This window comes from Vespula pensylvanica, chromosome 14 (genome assembly GCF_014466175.1).
Source record: "Vespula pensylvanica isolate Volc-1 chromosome 14, ASM1446617v1, whole genome shotgun sequence".
NCBI lineage: Eukaryota > Metazoa > Arthropoda > Insecta > Hymenoptera > Vespidae > Vespula > Vespula pensylvanica.
Window position 1 is genome coordinate 2,795,439 of NC_057698.1, and position 27,464 is coordinate 2,822,902.

General features: G+C 31.6%; 1 protein-coding gene across 10 annotated transcripts in view; it reads right to left on the reverse strand.

Annotated features, from left to right (window-relative positions):
• Nucleotides 1-6,184: 6,184 nt before the first annotated feature.
• LOC122634271 overlaps nt 6,185-27,464 on the reverse strand; it is a 113,200-nt gene continuing 91,920 nt past the window's right edge. For 7 of the 10 annotated variants that reach the window (XM_043823053.1, XM_043823052.1, XM_043823051.1 and 4 more), the window contains 18 exons: nt 27,426-27,464; nt 26,652-27,096; nt 26,068-26,206; nt 25,790-25,964; nt 25,319-25,538; nt 25,104-25,215; nt 16,090-16,192; nt 15,455-15,627; nt 11,889-12,339; nt 10,983-11,379; nt 10,645-10,894; nt 10,354-10,525; nt 10,035-10,274; nt 9,537-9,692; nt 8,106-8,260; nt 7,922-8,031; nt 7,256-7,777; nt 6,187-7,148 (listed from right to left, as the gene is read on the reverse strand). The exon at nt 27,426-27,464 is cut by the window's right edge and continues 181 nt beyond it. In XM_043823053.1, coding sequence (XP_043678988.1) covers nt 7,002-7,148; nt 7,256-7,777; nt 7,922-8,031; nt 8,106-8,260; nt 9,537-9,692; nt 10,035-10,274; nt 10,354-10,525; nt 10,645-10,894; nt 10,983-11,379; nt 11,889-12,339; nt 15,455-15,627; nt 16,090-16,192; nt 25,104-25,215; nt 25,319-25,538; nt 25,790-25,964; nt 26,068-26,206; nt 26,652-27,096; nt 27,426-27,464 — 4,006 coding nt within the window. In that variant the 3' untranslated portion in view covers nt 6,187-7,001. Of the gene's footprint in view, nt 7,149-7,255; nt 7,778-7,921; nt 8,032-8,105; nt 8,261-9,536; nt 9,693-10,034; nt 10,275-10,353; nt 10,526-10,644; nt 10,895-10,982; nt 11,380-11,888; nt 12,340-15,454; nt 15,628-16,089; nt 16,193-25,103; nt 25,216-25,318; nt 25,539-25,789; nt 25,965-26,067; nt 26,207-26,651; nt 27,097-27,425 lie in introns of all 10 variants that reach the window. The other 3 variants (XM_043823048.1, XM_043823057.1, XM_043823050.1) reach the window with 3 other exon arrangements.

Below are 27,464 nucleotides of genomic sequence, written 5' to 3' on the forward strand. Positions count from 1 at the left end.
AGGTCAATTGATAGGACAACAATTTCCTTTTCTTTTTTTCACACGATCGCCATCTCTCTCTCTCTCTCTCTCTCTCTCTCTCTCTCTCTCTCTCTCTCTCTCATTCTCATTCTCATTCTCATTCTCATTCTCTCTCATTAAAGTAAATGCATAAAATTCATTTGCATCGTATCATTGGTGCATTAATATGTCGAATGTCAAATCGTTTCTCTACTCAATGATATACTCTGATATACATTTGGAAATTATTTATTGAAATAAAGAAATAATAATAATAATAAAAAAAATAAATAAATAAATGAAAGAAAATAAAATAAAAAGAAAAATGAAAGAAAAAAAAATGATCTCTCTCCAAGTCCTATGAATTCAATATGGAGAAGATCTCAAGTTTATAGACACGGAATAAGAAGATCAGGTTAATATAATGAGAAGACAGTTTCTCACGGATCGTTATAGAAACAGTTTAATGAGAGCACATCACGATAAATGCGATGGGATAACGCGTGAAACGGATGATCTATTTCAACCAACGATCATTTAGAAATAATTACAAGAGTTTACGATTCTTAAGGATTCTTTGCGAAAAATCTATGAGGATTTGTTTATATCGTTTCCTTTCGGATGATAGACGCAAACTTAGAATATCGTATTAATCTTGACACATTCTTATTTTAAACGAATGAACGAACGATCGATCGATCGATCGATCTATCCGATTCTTATCGACGATACCAATGTTTTAACAAGATTTTATTAACGATCGCGATCAAGTTATTTATTTAATTGTTAATTGAATTAAAATGATCTATAATTGAAATTCTTATCGTCCTGAAATTAATATTGTTTTTCTTTTTTTTCTTTTTTTAATTGTTATTATTACTGAAAAATTAAGCGAGACGAGAACGAGTCTACGATGTTGTTGCGTCAATGATTTGTGTTTAGGGAATAATTAGTCAATTAATCAACGAGTTTCAATCATTGACGAATCTCTACGTAGATGAGTACATAAATCATCGATTATACTAATCCGTAGAAACATAAAATAATCGAATCATTTTATTCGTAGACACAAAATCTACGAATCATTGACGAAATATTCCGTAGATACACTCTCATCTAATTAGTATCCTTATAATTAATATTTTTTAATGGTAATAATTTAAGTAAAGCATTATTAATTTAACGACGACGAGAATATCAATTATTGATCATCATTGATTCAACTAATGATTAATCAATTAATTTCATCGTGAATTGAATAAAATATTGTGAAACATTAGATAATACTATCTAAAATCCATTTTTAACACCGAGCACGCTTTTCGGAGTTGTCAAAATTGACGTATATACGTGATCGATCGATTGATTCTCGTTTTGTACGAGATACGTATGAAAGAAAGAAAGAAAGATAGATAGATTGATTGATTGATTGATTGATCGATCGATCGATAGATTGATTGATTGATTGATTGATTGATTGATCGATCACGTAACGTACGAGTATATATCTCGTGACTAGTTTAACAACAATGGCAACAACAACAACAACAACAACAACAATGACGATGAAAAATTCAATGGCAGCGGCAATCGTTTTGATAAGGACAGAGATTAATTTAGTTCAGTTTAATTTACTTTAGATTAGTATAGTTTAGTTTACTTTAATTAGTTAATTAGTTGACTAATTATAACGATGATCAACGTGAACGATAATAATCGACAACATATATACGGCGTATTGCAAATATTTAAAAAAAAAAAAAAAAAAAAAAAGAAAGAAAAAGAAAAAACAGATTTACTACACGTCACCGACATCTTAATTATACTTATTCCAAATTTACATCCACACAAAAAGAGAGATTCAAGATACTTCGACGAAATATTTTTATTCTAACTCGCACGCTTAGAAAATAATTCTTGCTTTCCTTTTCTCTTTCTTCTCATTTCTCTTTTTCTTGTAATTTCTTTTTTCATCTTGAACTCTAAAAATTCATAATCAATCAATTATATCTCTCTATACTCGCCGCGATTCGCTCACGTGGTACTTCATGCGTGTTAACTTTTTTTTTTAAATATAATTGTTTTTATTAATTTATATATATATATATATATATATATATATATATATATATAATTCTTGCGTTACGTGTGCGTGCTTTCATGTGCGCGCATATTATGTAATATTAACTATATTACATACAATTACTTCGCTCGTACATATCTTTATGTTATTCCATTATTTTTTCAATGTAGTAGTTTATTAGTTCTCCTTTTTTCATCATGTGTATATATGTATGTATCTGTGTGAGTACACGTACAGTTTGAACAGTAGGCGGCAATGACTGGACAGAATAGCGTTCGACAAAGTATTTTTCGATCGATTTTTGCTCTTGTTTTCTCTCTCTCTCTCTCTCTCTCTCTCTCTCTCTCTCTCTCTCTCTCTCTCTCACGCACACGTATGACACACGTACTTACTCGTACTCATTTCCATTTATTCTTATATTTCTCTTTTCTGATATTTTTCTCTCATACGCGCATATACACATACACACACACATACACGTACACGTCCTTTTTTTAATGTTTTTATTCATTCTCTTTCTCTCTCTGTTTCTCTCTGTTTCTCTCTTTCTTTCTCTTTAAATTTGTATCGAACTATATTTGAGAGCGTCGTCGAGTTTGGTTGAACGAAGGTCATTTTTGTACATTACCGTGTTCACGCGGTGAACGTGAGAGGAAAAGTGAATACATACAACAGGCGCACATTTGTACTGATTTGTGATATCTGCATACGTTCAGGTACAAGTCCGCTCCTGTCGGACGACGCGGTGCACAGAATTTTATCTTTTTTTTTTTTTTTTTCAGAACTCGTAAAAATTCAAGGACAATATTCATATTTAATTTTCTAATATTTCTGATCTTTTAACTTGGATTGTTAAAAGATTAATTATCGATTTGATAATTAAAAACAACAGACAGATATCTATGGGATTTGTAATTACGAGATTAATTATATAATTAATAATAAAATTAATATATTGTAATCAAATGATTCCTATTAAAATCGTTAAATCGTAAATCAAAGAATTAATGGTAATATCGATTAATCGTAATTACAAAATTATTAATAATATTGATCTATTGTAATCAATACATTGCATTTAGAAATTTAATAATAAAATGAATCTAATTCTTTTTTTTTCTTTCATTAATAAAATTATAAAAATATTAGTAAGAATGTTTTAGAACGATATCAAAGTGATATTAGAATTAATAATCAATTAAGAATAATTTTCCTTGAAATATTTTACGAGCGTAAGCGAGAGCGATAGATTAGTAGTAGATAGTATCAAAATTCTGTCCTCGGCGATCCTCGCATTCGCTAAACTCATTTTCGATGATCGATTTCGTGCGATGTTTTTTTCTTTTTTTTTTTTTTTATGATAATGATAATGATAATGATAATGGAATTCTTTCTTCCAAGTTCTTCCCTTTCTAACAAGAAAAACTAACGATGCGTACATATAATAGACACGTCGTGTGTTTGATCGACACGGCGAATGATCGATTACGATTTTTTCTTTCTTTTCTTTTCTTTTTTCTTTTATTCTTTTTTTTTTGGTTTTTCTTTTCCTTTTACTCTTTTCACGATCGTATCCTAAAACGTCTACGTTTATACACTGGTTTTCAAGTAGAATTTCGAAATATCTTGATCTTGAATTTGTCCTCGCAGATTCATCATATTTTTTATTTGTGTTAAAAAGTAAAAAATAAATTCTACGAATCTTCTTTGTCGCTTTTGCGAGCATAAAAATAATATATAGATATAAATATGCTCTAATTAATTTGTATTAGATCGATTAGGACCTATGATCGATTAGAAGTAAAAAATCAAAAGTATACATTTCATTTGTCCTTCTCTCGTCAAATACTTTTTTAAAAATATTAAAATGTGCTCGAATGATGGAATAAAAAACATATTTAAAAATAGATTAAAAAAAAAAAGAGAGAAAAGAAGAAGAAATCGATGCGAGTAGTTCGATAAAAAAAAAAAAAACCTCGAAAGTCTACTTTCGTCCAGCCGTTTGCCCGAACAATAAGACACAACATTTTTGGCAATTCCTCACGGCGGCCTTCGAAGGAATCGATGAATTATCTTTTTTTTTTTACTTTTTTCATTATTATAATTATCAATAATATCATTATCACTCTCTATTATTATTATTATTATTATTATTATTATTATTTTTATTATTATTATTATATTATTACTATTATTTTTATTTTTATTATTATTTATTATTCTTATTATATTTTAATTTTTATTATCATATGTATATATATTATATTTCTTTGAATGAGTCACACACATCGCGATATCATCGTTCCAAGTATAACAAAAAAAAAAAAACTACAATGTGTTTTAGAGAGTTTTTTTTATGTGTATGTATGTGTGTATGCATGTGATATCTGCGTCACTCGAAAATATTAATGTTTTTTTTTCTTTTTTTTTTTTTTTTTCATGATGAAACGGCGAACGGATCTCGTAAAAAATATTTTTTCCTTCTCTCATTTTCAATCTTTTGAGAATAGCAACTCTCTTCCTCTACATCTCTTTTATTTTCATGTATCAATAAATAACACATTGCATACTCTGTCTCTCTTTCTCACTCTTTCTCTCTCTCTCGATTTTTAAATACAATCATTTAATGAAACTCAGGAAACAGGCTGGACGATATCAACGGATTCAAATTTTATGATATGCTTTTTTGATCAGGATTTTCAGGATATTTATTTATTGTGTCTTTTTTTTTCTTTCTTTTTTTTTTTTTTTTTCTTTTGGTCAAATTCTCATAATTTTAATTCATTTTTTCTTTCACGAATTCAATCACGAATATCGAATAAAATTTTATGAATGGCGAGATGATACATATATACGCGCGTGAATCTATTATAATAATAATTATTATTATTACTATTATTATTATTATTATTATTATTATTATTATTATTATTATTATTATTGTTATTGTTATTATGTTTCTTATTTGTTTGTTTGTTTGTTTGTTTGTAAACATACGAATCTGTATACCATCGTCATCGCACTTAATATGAATTTACTGTACCAGCCTGTCCCTGCGATTTTTTTTATTTTATTTTTTCTTTTTTTCTTTCTTTTTTAGAATCTCCGTCTTAGAGTATTGAAGATACAAAATCTACGATAGAAAACAGAACAGACTTTAAATATTTTTTCTTCTTTTTCTTCTTCTTTCTTTTTTATTCTTTTTGTTATTTGTTTGTTTATTTCATCTCACATTTAACACCAACGTTGTCCGTTATTATTATTAACTATTTATTAATGTTGCTATTACATTGCATTAATTCATCATCTTATTATTATTAATATTATTTATTGATTTATTTATTATTATTAATTATTATTATTATTTCCATTTATTCGACTTCAGCGTTATTATTATTATTTTGCCGTCATTCCTTTATTTCATATAATCATTCTTGGCGCTTACCAATTAATTATCCAGCTTTTACGTTTATCATATATTATCAATAATATATTTTTTATCTATGATAGAGATTGTCGTGTTCGGCATGTGATTCAATTGCAATCGATTTCGTTGACCTTGAATAAAATCCATCGTGTCCTTTAGTTTGCCGAGTAAGAATTTTCCATTTTTTTGTCTTCTTTGTTCTTTTCTTTTTTTTTTTTTCATATTACGATCTTTCAACGATTTATTCACGTTCTTTCCAATTTTTAAACGAAAAAACTTATTGGCCGTGTCGACATCGCCGTGCATATGAATTTGCCAGAACAGTATATGTATGTATGTATGTATGTATGTATGCATGTATGTATATATGTATGTATTTATGTATTTATTTATTTATGTATGTATATATGTTAATATTAAATATGCAATGTACTTTAACTCCTAACTAATTCCGGGATATTCGCGGTCTTCGATAAGATTCATTCATTCATTCATTCGAGCACGTTCTTATCTTTTTTTAATTAATATTTATCTATATATATATATTTATTTATTTATTTATTTATTTATTTCTGTTTTTCTTTTTTAATTAAAATCCTGTACGTTTTTTTTTATCCAAGTATTATTCTCTTCGTCCATTTATCTATCTATCTATCTATCTATCTATCTATTTATCTATCTATCTATCTATCTCTTTCTTTCTTTCTTTCTTTCTTTCTTTCTTTCTTTCTTTCTCACAACGATAGCTCAATTAAGAGACGAAGGAATTTTTTCTTTTCTTTTCTTTTTTTTTTTTTTTTTTTTTTTTTAAAGAAATTTTTCTTTTTTTTTCACAATCGTAATTAACCTCACGACACTTCTTATTTTCGCTCATTAGATTAATTTCTCTCAACGTTCGTTTTCACTCTATAGATCGTCGTAGATCGTCGATCTAAGAAGTGTTAACGATAATATATTTCAATGATTTCGATCGATTTAATACGTGCACATGAGAAAATATTGATTATCGTATATACGAAACATATGGCACGTACACATACATATACTACGTAGATGGTAATAATAATTAATGTTTGTAGTCCGATATTCTCTTAGTGATTAACATGGTAGACGACGTGCGAGCTTATTCGATTTCAGATGATCAATCACAACGCTTGTCAGAGTTGGCGAAGGTATAATTAGTGCGACTCCCACGCATCAAGTAGCATGGTAGCATGTTTCTAATCATAAGTTACGCCAAGAGGGAGAGGTCACGATTTCTCTAGTAGAAGCCTGTCAACTTGATATCGAATCATAGGTATTATATTCTCTCTATCTCTATCTCCGTCTTTCTCCTCCTCTTCTCTTTCTCTCTCTCTCTCTCTCTCTCTGTCTCTCTCTCTGTCTCTGTCTGTCTGTCTCTCTCCCTCTTCAGACAGCAATCTATTTGAGTAAATCCTCCGTGAATCTGTCACGACGTCGCTCACTCGACGATCTACCACGAGCCCTTGGCTAGTAATCAAAACTCTCTTGATTCTGAATGTTCTCTTGATAAGCTTCTAGATAACTGTCAACGTTACGATAGATCCCCGATTTCGCTTGGACCATTAACGTCTTCAAGATCAATTCGTTGTCAATGGCTTTTGACGGTAAAACGATCTGCGAAAATTATAGAAAAGTGATGATACTTGATGATTTACGATCGATTAATTATCATTTGAAAATAATCATTAATATCTTTTGTATTATTGAATTTATTTACTTACCCTGACCAATTCTTGAGGAGGTATTCTATACAAATTGATATCGTTGCATAGTCTCTCCATGATACATTTAAATTCAAGTTTAGGATCGAGCTTAGTAGGTTTCGTTTTGATCCTATGATTCGCCCATTTCAACATGGCCTCAAATTTTTTAATCTCTGCGACCTCAGGACGGCTTGACATTATCGTTTGTACCATCGATTCGCTCAATGTTAGGAAGTCTGGGTTTTGAAAGAGTTGATAGGCTCTTGTCTTAACGAAGGCTAATATCATGTCGATCAAATCGTTTGCCGATGTGTAACGCCAATAATAATTCTCAAGGGCGCACAACATCACGCAGACTATTTCGATACGTAGATATTGTTTAGCGTGATGGAAACAAGCTTGAAGTAATTCAGGCAAATCATAGTGTTCGGCTGCGCATATCAGACCTGGTATATTGCTGCAGGTCAAAGGACAAGAGCCAGTATGTAGATAGTCCAATAAGATTCTGAAGGTTTCCGGATCGAACTCGATCACGTCGAACTATTAAATTGTATTAAAAATATATTAAAAATGAAAAATGAAGTTGGAAAAAGAAAAAAATATAAAGACACCGTCGAGAAAATGTTTTTTTTTTTTTTTTTTTTTTATTTTTGAAAATCCACGAATCAATCGATAGATAGATACCTCGGTTTGGGCAAGTTTCGCACGGTCGACCTTCTGTGCGTCAGCGTAAACGCTGAGTCTTGGAACAGCCAAATATTCGGCAGCTTTATCCTTGTCCTTCGCGTCTTTATCTTAAAAATGAAGAAATGTTCAACGCCAGATAATACTATTTTATATATAACTTATAAAAAATATTTGTACTAACTGCTGCAATCCTGTGAACTTGCCCACCGTTTACGATCCTCGCTCTGCAATGTATTACTTCCGTGTTTCCTGATGCTCCTTCCCCAACCGGCAGTGATTGTTCCAAGCCTCGAGATGGCACGTTTCACCATCGGCGACGAGGGCACGCTTTTGGGCCTAAACAGATTAGAACCAGTATCTCACAGAATACGCCAAAGCGGCACCTCGGGGTACGGATAGGGTTGTGAAATATAGGACAAAGGATTTATCTTCTTTGAAGGACATGATTGTCTGAAGAATCGATATACGTCAAATTGTTTATGATATAATTTTTTTTATTTTTTTTTTATTCATTGATTCACAAAAGACTCGCATGCCGATACACCGTGTACGTCACAATTTTACTATTAAAATTTAAAAAAATATATATACTGTATATAAATAAAAACAAAAAAAAAATAGTAAGAGAGATAAATGGTGCAAGAAAATTTGAATAAGGCTGCGATTATTTGGAAAAAAAAAAAAGATTTTTCTTTTATTGCCTTATTCATAAAAAAAAAATTTTTGTGTCCATTGCAGATACACCGAAACGCAAACGATATTGCTGTGCATTTGCTTCATATCGACGAAAAAAAAAAAGAAAAGACATGCGACACAAAATCGAATAGTACGTTTTAATAAATAAATAAATATATATATATATATATAAATATCATTTGTAAAATTTTTTCGTTGAGTTTTTAAAAGCTCAATATTTAAAAAGAATAATAGATAATAATGAGACGGAATAAACATGCGGTGCTTTAAGGATAGGAGACATGGATGTGCCGTGAAATAATACATATAATAATAATAATAACAATAACAATAATTATTATATAAATATATATATAATATATACGTATAATATATCATATATAAAAATAGCATTCGACATAAAGATGCAGGCATTAGTCTCACCACACAAGAATACTCCAAATATTATTTTGCTATTGTAATCCATTTGTTTTCATTTTTACTTTGTTTTTCTTACTTCTCTTTCTTTCTCTTTAAGATGCCAATTCAATAAAAATTGCACGTGCAGAAAATAATAATTTTGCGTTCGATCGAGTCCAATATGGACTTTCTTTACGTTCGAGCATTACAAATAGAAAATTTGGAAAAAGATTTGAAGCGTAACAAGGAAATTATTCGAATGAAGAACTTTTCAATTTATGTGCTTACCTAATTACTGCAATAAATAAATAAATAAATAAATAGATAGATAGATAGATAGATAGATAAATAGATAGATAGATAGACAGATATATAAATAGATGGATATAGTACATACATGTATTCCATTTATTTCGTTTATCTTCCAATTTCATATCGATTTTCAATAATATGAAACTATGCCCGCGAGATTAACGTAACGATAAAGAAAAAAATATTATAGTAGACGATAACGTACCTAGGACTTTCCATGTCGGGAACTTGTAGGAAATTAGAACTCTTTGGTTTTTGCGGACTGAGCAAGGTAGGTGCTGGTCTTGCTAACAATTCGGCAACTGGTACTTGAGGACTTCCAAATCCTGCTTGAATTCCATATAACATTTCTTGAAAGACTCTGAAACGATCGAAAAAATATTAATAACAATTTTCATCAGATTTTGCATCAATTGTCAAGGGCTAATGTTATGAAACAATTTTAATCTATAAGAAAAATTCTTTTTATAAACATTTTCTTTCTCTTCTTTTACCAAATTTGTTCGAGTACAGAACGATTAATTTTTGAGAGTAAAAAAAGGAAAAAAAAAAAAAAAAGTCGAGAAATTACTTTTTGTAAAATTGATTCGTTTTAGTACAAAAAAACAAGTAGTAGTTTTTCAAAGTGAATAAAAATTTTACATAAAAAATATTTTTTTGTTTTGTTTCATAATAAGACATGTATAATAATAGATTTATTTACCTGCTCCTGACAGCCAAGATAGCTCTAACTCCAATAAATCGGACTTTTTGTTTCTGTTGACCAGGTACAAGGAAGGATACGTCGAAGAGATTGGCATTCAAGGAAACATTTTCAGTATTGTTTAAGAATACTTTAGTGAAATCTTTAGCTAGCTGATCGTAATCCTCGAATTTATCACGAACGGAGTCTAAGAGTGGTGAAAATGGCCTCATATGTCCAATCGGTCTCCAGGATCCTCGTCTAGATCAATTATATCAGATCGTACATCGATGATCTACAGACGTATCGTAATACGTATCATAATCGAAACATTATTTACCTGTATGGTTTTGGAATTTGACCAGTTTCCGCATGATTGATCAAATTAGTGACGATATCCTCCATCATCTGACTTCTCGTTCTCTCCTGCATTCTTGCAAATTTAGGTGCGGAGTAACTCGCTCTTTCGCCATTAACAATTTTGGTTAATATCCATTCTCGGAACATCGGACCTATTTTTGAAAAACGAGAAAGAAAAAATACAGTTTAAATTAAAATAAATGGTTTGAAGAAATGGTAGATTCGAAGGAAATAAAATTTTTTATTTGTTTGACGATATAACGAGACGAACCTTTTTCAAAGACACTCTGTTCCCAAAGATATGGTTTGTAAGCTCCAACTTCGTCTCTGGTAACTACGGACACCTCGTATTTGGTAACTTCTTTTTGAGGGCTCTTAGTTTGAGCAGCAGGACTCACGCGTACCAATATAAACGTGTGCAAGAAATGTGATTTTATACAGGCAGGATTGAATCTTGTTTTGTCAGCTTCCAGAAATACAACGCAGACAATGTCATTGCCAATGTGTCTTTTCCTTTGAAGCTATTATTTTTCAATAATAATAATAATAATCGTAATTTATACATATATAAAATATTTTTTTATTTATCAATGAAAAAATTATCATTACCTTTTGCGTATCGTGTTTCTCGTAGGGCAATAGGGTCGACACATGAAACATAATTTCAATGCCTCGCCAATTAGTATAGACCGAATAAATCCCAGTTAGATTGTGAACGGTATCAAGGCCACCTTTGTATTTATCAAATCCCTTTAGTCTGACCTTATCACCCAGAATCTGAAGGAATTCTTCGAAAAGCGGTGAGTTCTCGTTGTTATCGAGTATCTCCTCTTCGGTACACTGTTCCTCTCTCACATATATCACTCCAACTTTAACCTCCGACTTGATGAAAGCTTGGTCGAGCTTGAGAAGTTCCTCTGGGGTGTCCGGCAATTGACCAAGCGTCAACGGTGGATTGATGTTCACCTCTTTGCCAAGACTACGTACTACCTCTTCTCGATTGTACCTAGAGACAAGAAATATCCGTGTCCTTGACATATTTCCCAGAACTCTGAAGGAGAAATATAGAAAGGAAGGGAAAAAAGAAAGAAAAGAAAAAGGAAGGAAGTAAGGAAGGAAAGAAGGAAAAATCGAATAGGAATCTTTTTCCTCGGAGGCATTTTCAAGTTCGTATTAAAAAGTTTTTCGCTAATTTTCATTAACTTCGTAATTTGTCGAGCGAGACAAAGTACAAAGTACTTTGACGTGTTCTCCTCTAATTGATTACGAATGTAATTAAATCTTTTCAAAAAAAAAAAAAAAAAAGAAAAAAAAAGAGAGAAAAAAGGATCTGATTAAGCGAAGATACTCGTATATAATTTTAATGAGTTTAAGGTGTATAATTTGCAATATACGTACATGCATCACCATCATCATCATCATCATCATCATCATCATCAATCACCACACTACCACCATCATCGTTTATTCTCATTAGTCATTAATAACTATATAACTAATCTATTTAACAATTACCGATCAGCGAAGACACAGCTGGCTGGTATAAGTCCATGTACCGTATAACTGATAGCCCTTACGAGTATCCTAAATTGATCACGTCCATTGAGTGTCTCCTGTTTGATACTGAGTATAACAGGGCCAAGATCTTCGTCGTTGGTGAAATAATTCCAATGTTCCGAAGCGTAAAAGTACTTCTCATACGTTTCCTGTTCGACCGATGTCAATTCGAAACATTGATACTTTTCCCATTGTTCCTCGATCGCCGTTTTCTTTTTCGGTACGTCGTTCGTCTCAAATTCTCTTTCCTCGGACAAGGAAAATTGATTGTCCTCGATTTCATCAGGATCTATACCATCCCTGACACTTCTTTCGTTGCTAAGATCAGTAGTGATCTGTTGCCTCGAACATTCGATCCAATAACCAGGCGCTGGTATAAAGTTGTGCGGATACTCTTGACAGAATTCATCTAAAAAATAATCGTCAATATTTTAATCATAAAACGAAGAAAAAGATACGGAATGATTACTTATTTTCTTTCTTTTCTTTTTTGTTTTTTTTTTTCTTTCTTTCTTTACACATCCCCCGTTTCACCAACATTATATTATTTCTCTCATTGATCAGAGAAATTGTCAATTTTCTTTTTTATCGTAAAAGGAACAAAATTGGGGGGAATGTTTGTTTCTTTCTCGTTTCTGTATTGCTCTTTTTTTTTCTCTTTTTTTTTTTTTTTTTACGCATCCGCCGCTTTACCGACGTTACATTGTTACTCTCATTGATTTAAAAGATTGTCAATTATTTTATCATGAAAAAAACAAAACTGGGCGGACTGCTTATTTTATTTTATTTTATTTTATTTCAATTTCATTTTATTTCTACTTCTTTTTTTTTTGTTTTTTGTTTATGTCCTTTTCGTTCTACCAACATTATATTGTTTCTCTCATCGGTTAAAAAGATTGTCGTTTTTTTTTTTGTTATCGTAAAAAGAACAAAATCGAAACGATCGTTTATTTTTTATTCTTTTTTATTTTCATTATTATTATTATTATTTTTTTAATGTATCCATTGTTTTGTCAACGTTATATTGTTTTTCTCATTGATTAAAAAAAAAACTAGAACGTGCCTCGTCGATACAAACGTACACACATGTGCTTGCGCACACACGCACGCACTCATATATATATGTACATATATACATACAGTCATACACACACACACACACACACACTCGTACGACGACGTAAAATTACATTTAATCTTAATAAACAGGACAAATTCATCCTCACGTAGCTCGTTCGAAGTTACGAGGGAAATCGTGTTTATGATTGCATCAAATCGTGGAAGCGCACAGCGGCTCTTCTCGTAAGCAATTGGATCTCGTTGGGGGATGAGAGATGAAATTTATTTTCGAAATACAAATACATAGTAGAAATAAAGGATATAATACAAGAAGCGTATCTATGTAATATCGATAGAAGAAGAAAGAATGAAAGAAAAGAAAAGAAAGAAAGAAAGAAAGAATAAAAGAAAGATAGAAAGAGAAGGGAAATCATTAAGATTGGAAAGAAACGACGAGAAGAGAATTTTTCAAGTAGTAAAGAACCAAGCAAGTGCAATAACAGTTCAAACACTTTTAGAAAAAGATAAAGAGAGAGACAGAGAAAAAAAGAAAGAGAGAAAGAGAGAGAGAGAGAGAGACAGACAGAGAGAGATTTTTATTTCTCGTTGAGCAAGATGATTCTCTTCCACTTAAACACGTATTCCCGATAATGTCCTAGTATTCCTTCTATCATCATATTGTTAATATCCTTTAACAAATTCGTCCTTCGATCTTCTTTCGAAATTCTTCTTTTGAACTTCTCTCAGGTTCTTACATTTTTCTTCGTTTCGTAACTTTCCATTCCTTTTATTCTGTTTTCCTTTCTTTTCCTTTCCTTTTGCTTTTCCTTTGCTCTTGCTTTTGCTTTTGCTTTTGCTTTTGCTTTTGCTTTTGCTTTGAACGTTGACGATAACGCAGTCGACCCACTGTAAGGTAGAACACCAAGCTGTTTCTAGACAGGGCTTGGTATTCAGACTTAGAGTGAGCCGCCTGCGTTGCCCTTTTCTTTTTCTTTTCTTTTATTACTTTTCTTTCTTTCTTTCTTTCTTTCTTTCTTTCTTTCTTTCTTTCTTTCTTTCTTTCTCTCTTTCTATTTTTTTTTGCTTTTCTTACATCTTTTCGGCTCCTGACTTCATTTTGATCCTTTCATTTCAAGCGCGTTCCACTATTCGCTCGTTATAGAGCGGCTAATTTGATCCTTTGTTGTACCTTATTTATTTTTCATAAAGAAAATCTTCACGAATAATAATAACAATAGTAGTAGTAGTAGTAGTAGTAGTAATAATAATAATAATAATAATAATTTTTTGTTATTAAAATCAATAATCTTGCCATTAACTTTCTCATTTATTATCATTTAATTTAATTTCTTTCTATCGGCGAGAGATTAAAATGTAGAATGAAAAAAAAAGATAAAAAAGAATTGTATATAAATGTATACGTGTACGTGCGTACATGCGTGTATGCGTGCGTTAAGGAGAGATGCTGTGTATATGTGTGTATGTGTGTTTGTCTGTGTTTTCTTTTAAATAATCGCGCTTAATCCAAGATAGGAGAAACCACCTGTAGCTATGCGTCTCGTACATATATGCGCTTCTAAAAGTTCTTAACCTATATATATATATATATATATATATGTATATGTATATATGTGTGTGTGTATGTATGTATGTATGTATATACACACACACATATATATCTATATATTTTGCTTTCTAAGCGACTCTCTGAATCGTTACAAAGTCGACTAAGCGTTGAGAAAGTGAAAGAGACAGGAAAAGTGAGATAGAAAAGAAACTTAATAGAAAAAGAGCATAAGGTGCCGTTTTGAAAGATTTAAGTAAACGAACGATTTAAAATGAAAATTAAGGAACTATTGAAAAAAAAAAAGGAAAAGAAAAAAAAAAGGAATAACATCGAGGAGTACTTTACATTTATACATATACAATATATGTGTTCACAAATTTGTTCACATATGTGAAGATATTGATTGATTTGTCAATCGATCAAAGAGACTTTTGCATTGGTAAATGTTTCGTGCGTGTTCAGATTTGTTCGCGTATGTAACTTCGTAAATATTTATTTAGATCGTATGAACATTTGATTTATTCGTCGATCGATCGAAGAAACTTCTGCATTGATAAATGTTTCGTGGGTGTTCAGATTTGTTTACGTATGTAAGTTTGTAAATATTTATTTAGATCGTATGAATATTTCATTTATTTGTTGACCGATCAACAAGATTTTTGCATTTCGCAAATGTGTTCGTAAACGATGAGATCCGTTTACAAATGTATTTTTATACGTCGGATGTTTATCTATACGTCATTTAATATAATCGTTTGATCGATCATAGAGGCATTTGCGTTCGTACGTGTTTGATATCTGTCTTCAAATTTACATCATATTTAATCTGTATTTCTACGAAATATTAATAATTGTCCGACGTATTTTAACAACGAATAAAAAAAGACGATGTTCATACCTGAACAAGCTTGCGATGGTAAAAGGAAGATCAATGTATTAGAAGATTTTCTTCTGGCAACCGCGTTGCCTAAACTATGTGGCTTGAAGCTGCGCAACAGCTGCATGAAGTCCGAGCACTCCATCAGCGCCACGTCGGCAAAGTGCAGATCGCAAAGTATCTGATTTTTGAACCTGCGAAAGCGAGCGAAGAAATAACGACGAAGATTCCTTAAAAAGGACAAAAACTAAAAAAAATCTCCTACCCCTCTCGAAAAAAAAAAATAAAACAGAAAAAAAGATCGTCGACGTCGATTTGCTCCACCTCGTTCTATCGAAAGAAACAAAAACAAAAGGAAAGAAAAATAAAAGAAAGAAATCCCGTATTTTCATCCTCAAAAAAAAAAAAAAAAAAAGGAAAAAGAAAAAGAAAATAGAATAAGAAGAAAGGAAAAGAAAGTTTCTTTTTTCGAGATACAAACGAACATAAATTGTAAGAAAAAAAAGAACCGGAGAAAGAGAGAGAGAGAGAGGGAAAAAAAATGAGTCCCTTGCGAAAAAAGTTACTTCGATCTTTATATCCCCTTTTCTACGGATATATAATACCTTATCCGAACGTATACATAAACCTATACTGCAAAAATAGTAGTCACTCACCGCCTCGCCCTTTTCTGATTGATTCCCGTCAGATTGACGCCGCAGCTGTTACATTTTAGGCACTCCTCGTGGTAGTGGTTGTTGTCGTACAACGACGACGGTTCTTGAAACAATAAAACAATGAAATGGATGAATAGATATGTACGAATAAGTCGAAAGAAAGAAAGAAAGAAAGAAAGAAAGAAAGAGAGAGGATAGATGCATAGATAAACAGACATAGAGACAAAAGGGAAGAGTACGTTCAAGTACTCTTAAAACTTCGACCTCTTAGACCCAAACACCTCCTTCACTTCTTCTTTTTTTTTTTTCTTGTCTTTCTTTCCCTTTTTTTTCCTTTATTCGTGTTTTTACTTAACGACCCTTCAACGAGCTCGTGTCGTCTAAGGGTGTGGCACGTACTTTCCTTGTCCTTTTTTTTTTCTCCCTCTTTCTCTCCCTCTCTCTCTGTTTCTTTCTCTCTATCTCTATCTCTCCCTCTTTTTCTTTTTCTTTCTTCCTCGTGAAACTACCAAGAGAAGTCATAAAGAATTCCAGCACGTGCCAGCACCCAAGAATTTTGATATTCCGAAGCAGATGAGTTGCGATAATCGGACCAAGTCACATATATATATATATATATATATATATATATATATATAAGCTCTTTCGTGTTTGTCTAGGATAGTTCTCCAGTATAGTTTAATCATGCTATCTCAATATTGCACGACATTCTCTCTTAAACGCCTACGTTATTACTATTTAATCTAGACACGTTAGTTAACCCTTCTCCTTTCTGTTCTTCTTTATTATTACGATCGACGATCGATCATCGATTTCGTTCGATTTTATTTCCGAAAATTTTCACAGCGAAATTCATTTTTTCGTACTATTTTACGAGATATTATTAACTAGGATCGTTGATTATATCTGTGTGCTATTGTTATTACTGTTATGTTTAAAGGAAAAAAACAAACAAAAAAATACAGAAGAAAAAGGATCTTGAAAGAATATATCCATTCGATTGCAAAATCAGCTTAGCGACAGTCAACGACATTAGATCTTCTCTAGGACAAACTTTTCTGTTAGATTGTAAAGTGGATTTCCATGTGTCCGACTTAACCTAGCCTATTCTACTAGTACAACCACTCTACCAGTAAGTAGAAACATTGCTTTTAGGTCAAACAAAGCAGACGAATTTCGAGGCTAATCTCGTTTTCTGATTCGAACCAAAGCACTTTACAGTAACTGTACCGATACTGTAGTGTTCGTTCAAGTTTCATATTTCATGTTATTATTTTTGTTAATATAAATTCTTTCTCTCTCTCTCTCTCTCTCTCTCTCTCTCTCTCTCTCTATTTTTCTTCTTTTTCTAACACTCAGTATTCACTTACCATTCAATACATTTTTTAATTTGATATATGCGATCGCAATTTGAAGTCGATTTTCCATACAAAATGAGACGTTTGTTTGATAAATACGCGTTCCATTTTACTACATGTGTGTGTTTGTGTGTATTTTCCCATAGGTAATAACACGCCCACGTACTTCGCAATGGCGATTCAAGCTTATCGGTACTTCACCCTCATCTTCATTCTCCTTCTCCTCCTTTTTTCCCTTCTCTTTCTTTTTCTTCTTTTTCTTCTTCTTCTTCTTTTCGTTTTCGTTTTCGATCGTTATTCTCTTCTCGCACACAAACACACACACACACACACAAAAGGATCTCTTATCTTGGTTCAAATATTTTAACTTTCTCCCTTTTATACGTATTCTAATGTGATTAGTAAGCTATTCTTATAACTTTCTTCTTTTTTTAATGTTCCCTTCTCTTCTTTATATATTTTCTTATCCCCCTTATTTGAATCTTCATCTTATTTTTATATTTTTATAAGTGTATAAGTTTTTATAGGTATATATTATGTAATACAATTAAAATATTTTATGACAGTATCAAAAAAATATCAAAACATTTTATATAATAAATGAGATGTATGTATATAATAAGATCATATTTATACAATAAATGAAATGATTGTTTAATACGGATTGTATAATAAATATTAATATTTTATGTAATAATTTTTGTAATATATTTAAGTTATAATATATATAAAATTGTACTACATAATATTATATATTACTTCAGAATATATACTTATATATATTATTTATATATATATATATATATATATATATATTTCCAAAAAAAAAGTAATAAAAAATATTCGTTTTATTACAACCGACGCACCTTTATCGCTATCAATGAAATAATCTTTTTAACAATTTTTTTTCTCTATTTTTAATCTGTACGGTATAAAACGAATGAATTTACTTTGAATCGTAAGAATGAAAGGCAAAGGATTAAAAACGATGTTTCGCAAAACTACCCACTGAAAACTACGTACATACTTTATGAATATTCAGTAGGGACGTTCACGATGCTACGCCCCGGCTAGTAGACATTTCTGATGGCTCGTTCTAAATTCAAAATGTAATTACACGCAGATATCAAATGTTAGACCACAATTGCACGCGAGTTTTCTTCCGTTAGCTATGTCTATAGCTATGTTTAGATATTGTACATAACTAGATACATAAATGTACTTATATGTGCATATATGTTTCATAATAAAAAAGAATAGCTTTTACGATTATTATGGTGCATTTATCGAAGTATAATCTTCTTTTATTTTTATTTTTATTTCCATTTTTATTTTCTTTTTTCTTTTTCTTTTTTATTATACGATGAGCTTATAAAAATATCAAATAATTTACATCGATAAAATTTATTTTTTATAGGGGGAAAAAAAAAAAAAAAGAATTCCTTATCTTGGAACGTTAATCATAAAATGAGCGTTGAAATTTTCGAGCTTTTTATATAAAATTGCGATTTTGTTTTGATAATTCGAATCAATTGCAATTAAATTACATGTTCATTGGGATTTCAAAAATGCAACGAATGAAAAATGAAGTTTTATTCTGACTAGAAAAATTTAATATTATTATTACTATTATTATTTACGGAAATAGATAAATTTTTTTGTTAAGGAAAATATAAAAAAATCGAATGTGAAGGTACAAGTGCATTAATATTTCTATTAATGATATTAAAGTTGGAAATGATCTATTTCACGTTTAGTAGGACGTTAAAAATAAAAGTATGAAATCAGTCTGCTCTACGGAAATTAATAACGAAGGCGTGCTATTGTCCGAGAAATATATGAGCCAAGTTAGAATTCGCCAATAGCTTGACGACGTAGAATTTATCGAGAGCTAATGAAATTCCTGAAATCGCAGCGTTCCAAAGGTGATGATGAAAATGATGACGTCCGACATACTTTCGTTTGATCTCTTATCAAAGAGAGGTTAGAGAAATTAAATTATAGTGCAATTAATACGTTCATAATTTATCGTTATATATAATAAAAAAAAAGAATTAATAAATAATTATATATATATATATATATATATATATATACATATATATAAAGAAGAAAATATATATACGAAATATATTTTATGTATATGTTTACTATTCAGACAATTTAGAAAAGTGTTAAGTTAATCATAGTAGATGCATCGTACATAGGAGAATGATCGAATAGTCGTTTCCGAAGGCACGAGTTTATAGCATCTTCTCTCTCTCTCTCTCTTTCTCTATCTCTCTATCTCTCACTCTCTTTCTCTCTATGATCATTCTCACGAACACTACTACATTAGATTTAACGATCGTTCAACAACTGGCACTACCTTCTCCCAATAAATTGCCTTGATCGTTGAAGTAAGAATTATCGACAATATTATCCTGATTTATATGCATAATCAAAAACGATTTTCAATCGGATAATCGTCCAATTAAAAGGGACCACGATCGATAAGAAAATTTCATTTGTATATTTGTGACGTTTGCAAAAAAAAAAAGAGAGAGAGAGAGAGAGAGAGAACGTTAAAATAAAAGTTTGCTGAAAATGAAAAATAAATAATAATTTCAAATATATTTTTCTCTCTACCTCTCCACTTTTTTTTCTTTTTCTTTTTCTTTTTCTTTATATATATATATATTTTTTTTTGTTGTGACCTTCGTTTTCGCATGCCGATCTCGATTAACATTTTTCGATTAAAAACCCATTAAGGTCGAGTTACACGAGAGATATTACGATATAATATGATCAAGACCTTCAATTGAATTTCCATTTGAACCGACATTGTAATTCCTACGGTCTACTTTTACCGTGCTTTTTCCTTTTTTTTCTTTTTCTTTTTCTTTTCTTTTTTTTTTTTTTTCATCGATGGAGAAAACCCATAGGTATTCTTATTTTATTGTTAGATCATCTCTCACGTTAAACGTACTTACGTACGATCGTATATTTTATGAAACATCTTTCTCTCTATTCTTTTCTTTTTTTTTCCTTTTTTTTTTTCTTCTTTCAAACGAGAGTAATGATGCAAAAATCTTTAGAAAGAAAAAGAGTAGGATAGAAAATTTTATTCGAAGATCGAGTAGATGCAAATTCCTTTAGAAATTTTATTATCATAACATTAATCTCAGATCTCTATGTTTATTAAATTATTACTGTTGAATATTACATTATTTTTTACTGTTAAATAATTTATAGAAAAGAAAAGAGTCGTTTATTTCCATTTTTTTCCCTTTTTCTTTCCTTTCCTTTTCTTTTTTTTTTTTTTTTTTTTTTTTTAAATATACTCGAAAGTAATCTTGTTGAAAACTAAAAAACGAAACAGACTATTTTCTATGCATCGCATATCTACGATGTGTGTGTGTGTGTGTGTGTTTGTGGTTCATAAATTTACACACTCTTTCAAACATTTTCAGATCGACGAGAGAAAAATAAGAAGTAAGTTAAGTTGAGTAGAAACATCGCAAAACTTTCACCTCGTTACCTCATTGCTTCGTGCGCGAGCATACACACACGTAATTTCAAAATGGACTTACTGTGTGAGAGAACTAGAGAGAAAGAGAGAGAGAGAGAGAGAGAGAGAGAATATATTTTATCCGATTTGGAGAATTACATTCGCGTAAGTTGCTACTTAACACCGAGAACAATGCGTTTTACTGTGAAACGAATTTTATTTGTCGATCAAATTTCACACATTCCATACTTTTTCTCTTTTTCATTTTCATAATTATATCTACGTTATTCAACGTTTATTCAAAAGGTTATATTAAATATTTAAGCACGAAATAAGAGTACTCGTGTTTAAAATAAAATGAGATATTAAATGAAAAATTTTAATGTAAAAAAAAAAATTTCGTAAATGTTTCAACACGTTTATTAACTATTAATGTTAATTAGAAAGAAAAGAACTTTGTTCTAAATTTAATTCTCAAGCTATTTGTATATCGTATTATAAATTCCAATATATTCTGATATAAAGAACAAAAGAAAAAAAGAATATATATAGCATAATCTCTATTGAAACTTTGATAACAAAACGTAATAAACGATTTTTCCAATCATCTCGTTTTATATTATCACCATAGCAACCTCTTGTTACGCGTTATTTCGAAGATATTCATCAATCAAAAATCCTTTTCAATCGCTTGTTAAATTACTAATTGAAGCGGATAACAAACATGTAGAAAAAAGAGAGAGAGAGAGAGAGAGAAAAAAAGAAATATAAGAACGAATGAAGAAAATACACAGCATCGTACTAACATTTTTATAATGATTTCAAATCGAAAACAAAATTTAATCAAAATTTATTTCTATCCAGTCTGACATTAAATTCAAACATTCTAATTTATTCCAACAACAAAAAGAAATGATACGTATTTCTGTATTAAAATATTTACAAAGATTTCGAAGATGAAAGTATCGTCCTCCTACAAATATAATTCCTATACATCTAAAACGTTGCATTAAAAATTCTAATACATTCTAATATAACTAATAGAGAATAAAGCTTACATAGATACGATAAACAAGTCTTCTAATAATCTGCGTTTTATGCTGTCGCTATAGCAACCTCGCGTTACGCGTTATTTCGAAGATATTTTCTCGATCAAGAATCTATCTTCGCGACAACTGATAACTGTATGTAATGGAACGAGATAATTACAGAAAAAAAAAAGAGAAAGAAAATAGAAAAAAAAAAAAAGAAAATAGAAGAAAACAGAAAAACGCTGACGTACCTCAGAAACACCATATCCACGAAGATTTCGAAGGAGATATCCTCGTACGGTAGGTGATCGGTGCATAGCCCCTCTTTTACAAGACGAGTCCTTTTTTCCATCACTCGTATCCCCTTTATAGTTTTCTCTCACGAGAAATCACGTAGAACGCGAGAAGACGTAAAGAAAGAGAAAGAAAGAGAGAAATATACATACATACATATCTACATATATATATATATATATATATATATATATATATATATATATATATATATATATATATATATATTACGGATAGATAAAGAAACGTTCAGAGAAAGATTTCTTTTCCGATATTATTTTATTTTTTTTTTGTTTCTTTTTTTTCGAAGCTTCAGAACAAACCGAAAGGAAGAAAGGAAGTTTAGTTGATAGGATCTCGATAAGAGATCTAGGGGTTGAAAGGAGCAAACGATGATTTGTGATAAGTCTTCGTCGAGGAAGAAAGAAGAAGATAAAGAAAAAAAAAAGAAAAAATATATGTATATGTATATGTATATGTATATGTATGTATAGAAAAGTATGTAAAGGATCGAGCAAGAAACACGAGATAGATCTTGGCTTTTACCCAACTGCTGCTGCACCGCCACAAGTGGTTGCGTCCTGCTGATTCTGTGGCTGTATGTATCTCTCTCTCTCTCTTTCTCTCTCTCTGTTTCTCTCTCTCTGTTTCTCTCTCTGTACGTGTGAGTGTACGTTTTTGATTATCTATTTACTTTTTTCTTTCTTTTTCTTTCTTTCTTTTCTTTTTTCGATCGTCCAACGAGAAGACACGCGTATGTTCTCTTGCAAGAGATTTCAATGTGATAACATTTGATAATATATAAGTAAAAAAGAAGAAAAAACACGATAGAGAATAATCATCGAGGAGAATAAAAACGTGTATGAACGGATAATACGAGACTCTTTGGTCTTAGAAGGGCACCACCCATCTTGCGTTTTAATCGAAACAAAATAAAAAGAAAAGAAAAAGATAGAGAGAAGATGGAAAAAAGGAAGGACGAACAAGAAAATAAAAAAGAAAGAAAATCGAATGAATGAATGAATGAATGAACGAACGAACGAACGAACGAACGAACGAACAAAATTGAAAAACATGTCCAACGAAACCGGAAAAAAATAGATACCGTATATTACTTAATAAAATTCTTCATCTTCTTTATTTGAAATGATGATTCGAACAAGAAAGAAAGAAAGAAAGAAAGAAAAAGAGAAAGAGGAAGAGAAGAAAAGACAGAGAAAAATAGAGAGAGAGAGAGAGAGAGAAAATTATATTAGAGAGAGAGAGAGATAGAAAAATGAAGTAAAGAAAGAATTGGAGTATCACAACGTGTGAGTTTCACGATACGAGGGGCGCTCGAGCGTCAACGTGCACTCCTGGATTACTCGAATCGAACTCGTTGTGGGTCGAAATGCTCCTAGCCTATCGTCCTAGATCCTGTCTCTCTCTCTCTCTTTCTCTTTCTCTATCCGTCTCACTCTCACTCTCACTTACTCTCTCTCTCTCACTCTCTCTCTCTCTCTTTCTCTCTCTCTCTCTTTCTTTTACACTTCAGAATGAAACTGACATCCTTCTGACGTGAAAGACGATAGTCACTAATCTTGTCACTTCACGTAAATCGTCCTTCCTTCTTTTTAATCTTCGTAATTAACGTGATATTCAAATCTTTCTTTCTGTCTGTCTCTGTCTCTGTCTCTGTCTCTCTCTCTGTCAGTCTTTCTGTGTACGAGGTTTAATCGACACAGATAAGAGAACCTCGAAACAACGATGACGACGACGACGACGACGACGACGACGACGACAACGACGACGTTTCTTGTTTCTTTCTCTTTCTGTCTTTCTTCTCTCTTTCTCACTCTCTCTCTCAATCTCTCTCTCTCTCTTTCTCTCTCTGACACACACACACTCTCTCTCTTTCTCTCTCACATTGAGGATACACACCCTCGTAAGGCAACGTGTCCGCGACGACGCGAGAACGGCGAAACACGCACGCTCGTCCTTTTCTATTAAGAGTAAGAGAGATAGAAAGATATGTATACACACGTATTATGCACACGTATATACACACAATATCTCTATCTCTCTCTGTCTTTCTTTCTCTTTCTCTCTATATATATCTCTGTCTTTATCTCTCTGTTTCTCTGTCTCTATGTCTATCCAATGTCTATCCATCCATCCATCCATCCATCCATCCATCCATTTATCTACCTATCCATCCATCCATCCATCCATCCATCCATCCATCCATCCATCCATCTATCTATCTATCTATCTCTTTCTCTCTAAGAAAAGGCTATGTTTTCTTTCAGCCGTTTCTCTGGTCTATCGACTGACCTGCACCCACTACGATTACTCTCGAACTAAGGGCACTGACAGGACGCCTGCGTCTCGTCGACCGCCAGCCACCATCCCTTAGCCGGTCTTTCTCTACGCCTGCGTATTATTCGTTGATCATACCACTCTCCTTTCGCTATTTACGCCCGCGAAATTTTCAAATCGTTCGTCTCGAATCGTAGAAAAATTTGTCCTTCCTAACGTTGCTAGATTTGTCTCCTTTTAGAAGAGGGTATCGTTCTTCGAATTGTATCGATTAATCTTGCTCGTTTTAACGTTGTCATTTTTGTAATCGAAAAATTTTCTATTTAGGCGTTTTAGAGAATCGTTTGATTCTGGTCCTACGTAAGAATTTTATCATCATCGTATTTTATATTAATACGACGTAAGATGCGAGACGTAAGCTCGGATTTATTTGTAATTACTGGTACGTGCTTTTGTACTAAATATCACTTATATTATTTATTTATATATATATATATATATATATATATATATATAAATAATATAAAATATGTGGATACTTACCAGTCTGAGTGCTGCTATCGAAAAAAGTGCTCGAAGTCTCGACCGTCATTGTAGCAAAAGTTCCGTCGGTGATTTGTGCCGAACTGTCTCTTCGTCCTCGATATCTTTGAACCTGTTTTATCGAGAACAAAGAAAGAAAAAGAAGAAGAAACGTAATAATAACGAGGACAATTGATTGAACGGAGTAAAGTATATAAGAAATAAAGAACAGTTACTTGGTAAGGATGACCCACCGTGTCCTCGTTTTGAGAACTTTGTCTACGAAAATTTCGACATCTTATCATCTCTTCGGTTGTGCTTTGTCGTCGAAATCCACGTGCTATTAGGATCTCTTCGGTTGTAGTCGATTGTCTTCGCATTGTTTGAGAATGTTGAAGAGGTGCACGCGCACAAGGGCTTGGATCTCTCGACGAACAGGACGATCCACTCGGTGATCTGATGCAAACGATCAAACGATATCTCGTAATCGAGTGACTTTTTTTTTTTTTTTTTTTTTTTGACAATAAAAAAATTTCATTCTTATCTAAAAGATTCTTATTTTACGTTGTAATTAATGATAGCATATATAAAATATCATTCGATATGAATAAGCAAAAAAATAAATTAATTTATTATACTTTACTATCATCGTATTATACTTTATATTATTATGATATTTGATATAATCGATATGAATAATGAAATACCTTTGTGGTTGAGCGTATGAAGTTGACTGTCTTCTCAATTGAGCTTTCTTCTGTCTACTTGGACTGATATCTCTCTTATCGACCGTTCTATCAGGGCTCAAGTGACTCTTCGAATCACGACGTCTTGGATAAGACGCGGAATCCGGACTGAGCGAATCTCTGCGTGCTTTTCGTCCTGATAAATATAAAGTAAGATCCAATCAATGAATTATTTTTCAATAATTAATCGGAAGGCAAATACGAGAAGGAGTTCAAGTTCATGAATTATCGATTCTTACCTCCGTCATCTGGATCAGGTGATAACGTTGGTTGACTACCACGTCGTCCAACAGGAGGCACGGATTCGTCTATTGCCGCTGCCTGCCGCGTTAATTTTGATAATTTATTCGGCGATGCTTCTTTTCCTTTGTAATAACACTGCAAATTGACAGGGATCGATCATAATTATTAACAATTACTAATCTTATTTATATCTGAAGAAAACAAAAAAAAAATGAAACAAGTTAACGCATAACAATTATTTATATAGAATGAAAATTTAATATCACGCCTGAAGATATACAACGTTTCGTACATCGTCGATAAACGTTGCTTGCAAGCGTCATCTATCGGTAAGACTTATCTTTCGTACCCCTTGCGGTATGCAACCCCTTTCACACAGACGTGTAATGAAGAGAGACATCTGTGTTCATGAGAGGATATTAAAAAAGTTTTTTATTATTGACCGATGATATTCTTGATCGATCTTACCGACGATGTATAAAACAGTTCGTTAAAAAAAAAAAAAATAACAAGAAATATTTTCTTAAACTTTTTTTTGTTTTTAATTATCGAAACATATTTTTATATATCAGAGACGTACTTGCGTGGTGGAATCTCTTCGAGTAGCTAACAAGGGATGTGCTGCATTGACACTAGGTGATCCAACTGGACTAGAACTACCGGTAGTCGAAGTGCCAGGAAGTGGGAGACTACTTCCAGTTACAGGTGAAACAGTCGGTGGTGTTACAGAGGACATTATAATGGCCGGAGTATTGACTGATGGTTCCAAAGTAAGAGTCTTAACTTCTGGCGATGGTCTCGCATTGACGGTCAAAGTACTCGACATACTTGTTCCTGTAGTAACGCTGGATGTTTTAGTTTCTGTTGCAATACTAGTCATAGCTTTACCATCGATAGTCATGCTTAATGTAGTGGGTGTTGACGCCTTTGTTTCCGTCGATAGCATTGGTGTTTGACTTTTCGATTCAAAACTGCTCGACCTTTCGCTCTTGTCCGTTGAATTTCTACGCGTATCTGTGTGATCTCTGTACGAAATAAAAAAAAAAATTATTATCAAATATGTATTAAAATTTGTAGAGAATTTATTTATTATTTAAAAGTATTAAAATGTATGAATTTCAATATTATAAAGAAAAAAAAAAAAAAAAAATTATTAGTATTAACATCGTTCATAGATCTTTTAAAATTGAAATATTCTAAATAGAGGAAATTATTTTTAACAAGTTCGCAATATATATAATATAATTTTAATAATGAAGTTATCTCTCTTTGCTCACTATTATCAAACATCGTACACACAATACGTTACCATTATAATATTCGTTCGTTAAATGTACATTACAAACCTACTGACCTAGCAATATTACTGGCACCGCTATCGGTGCTGGAAGCA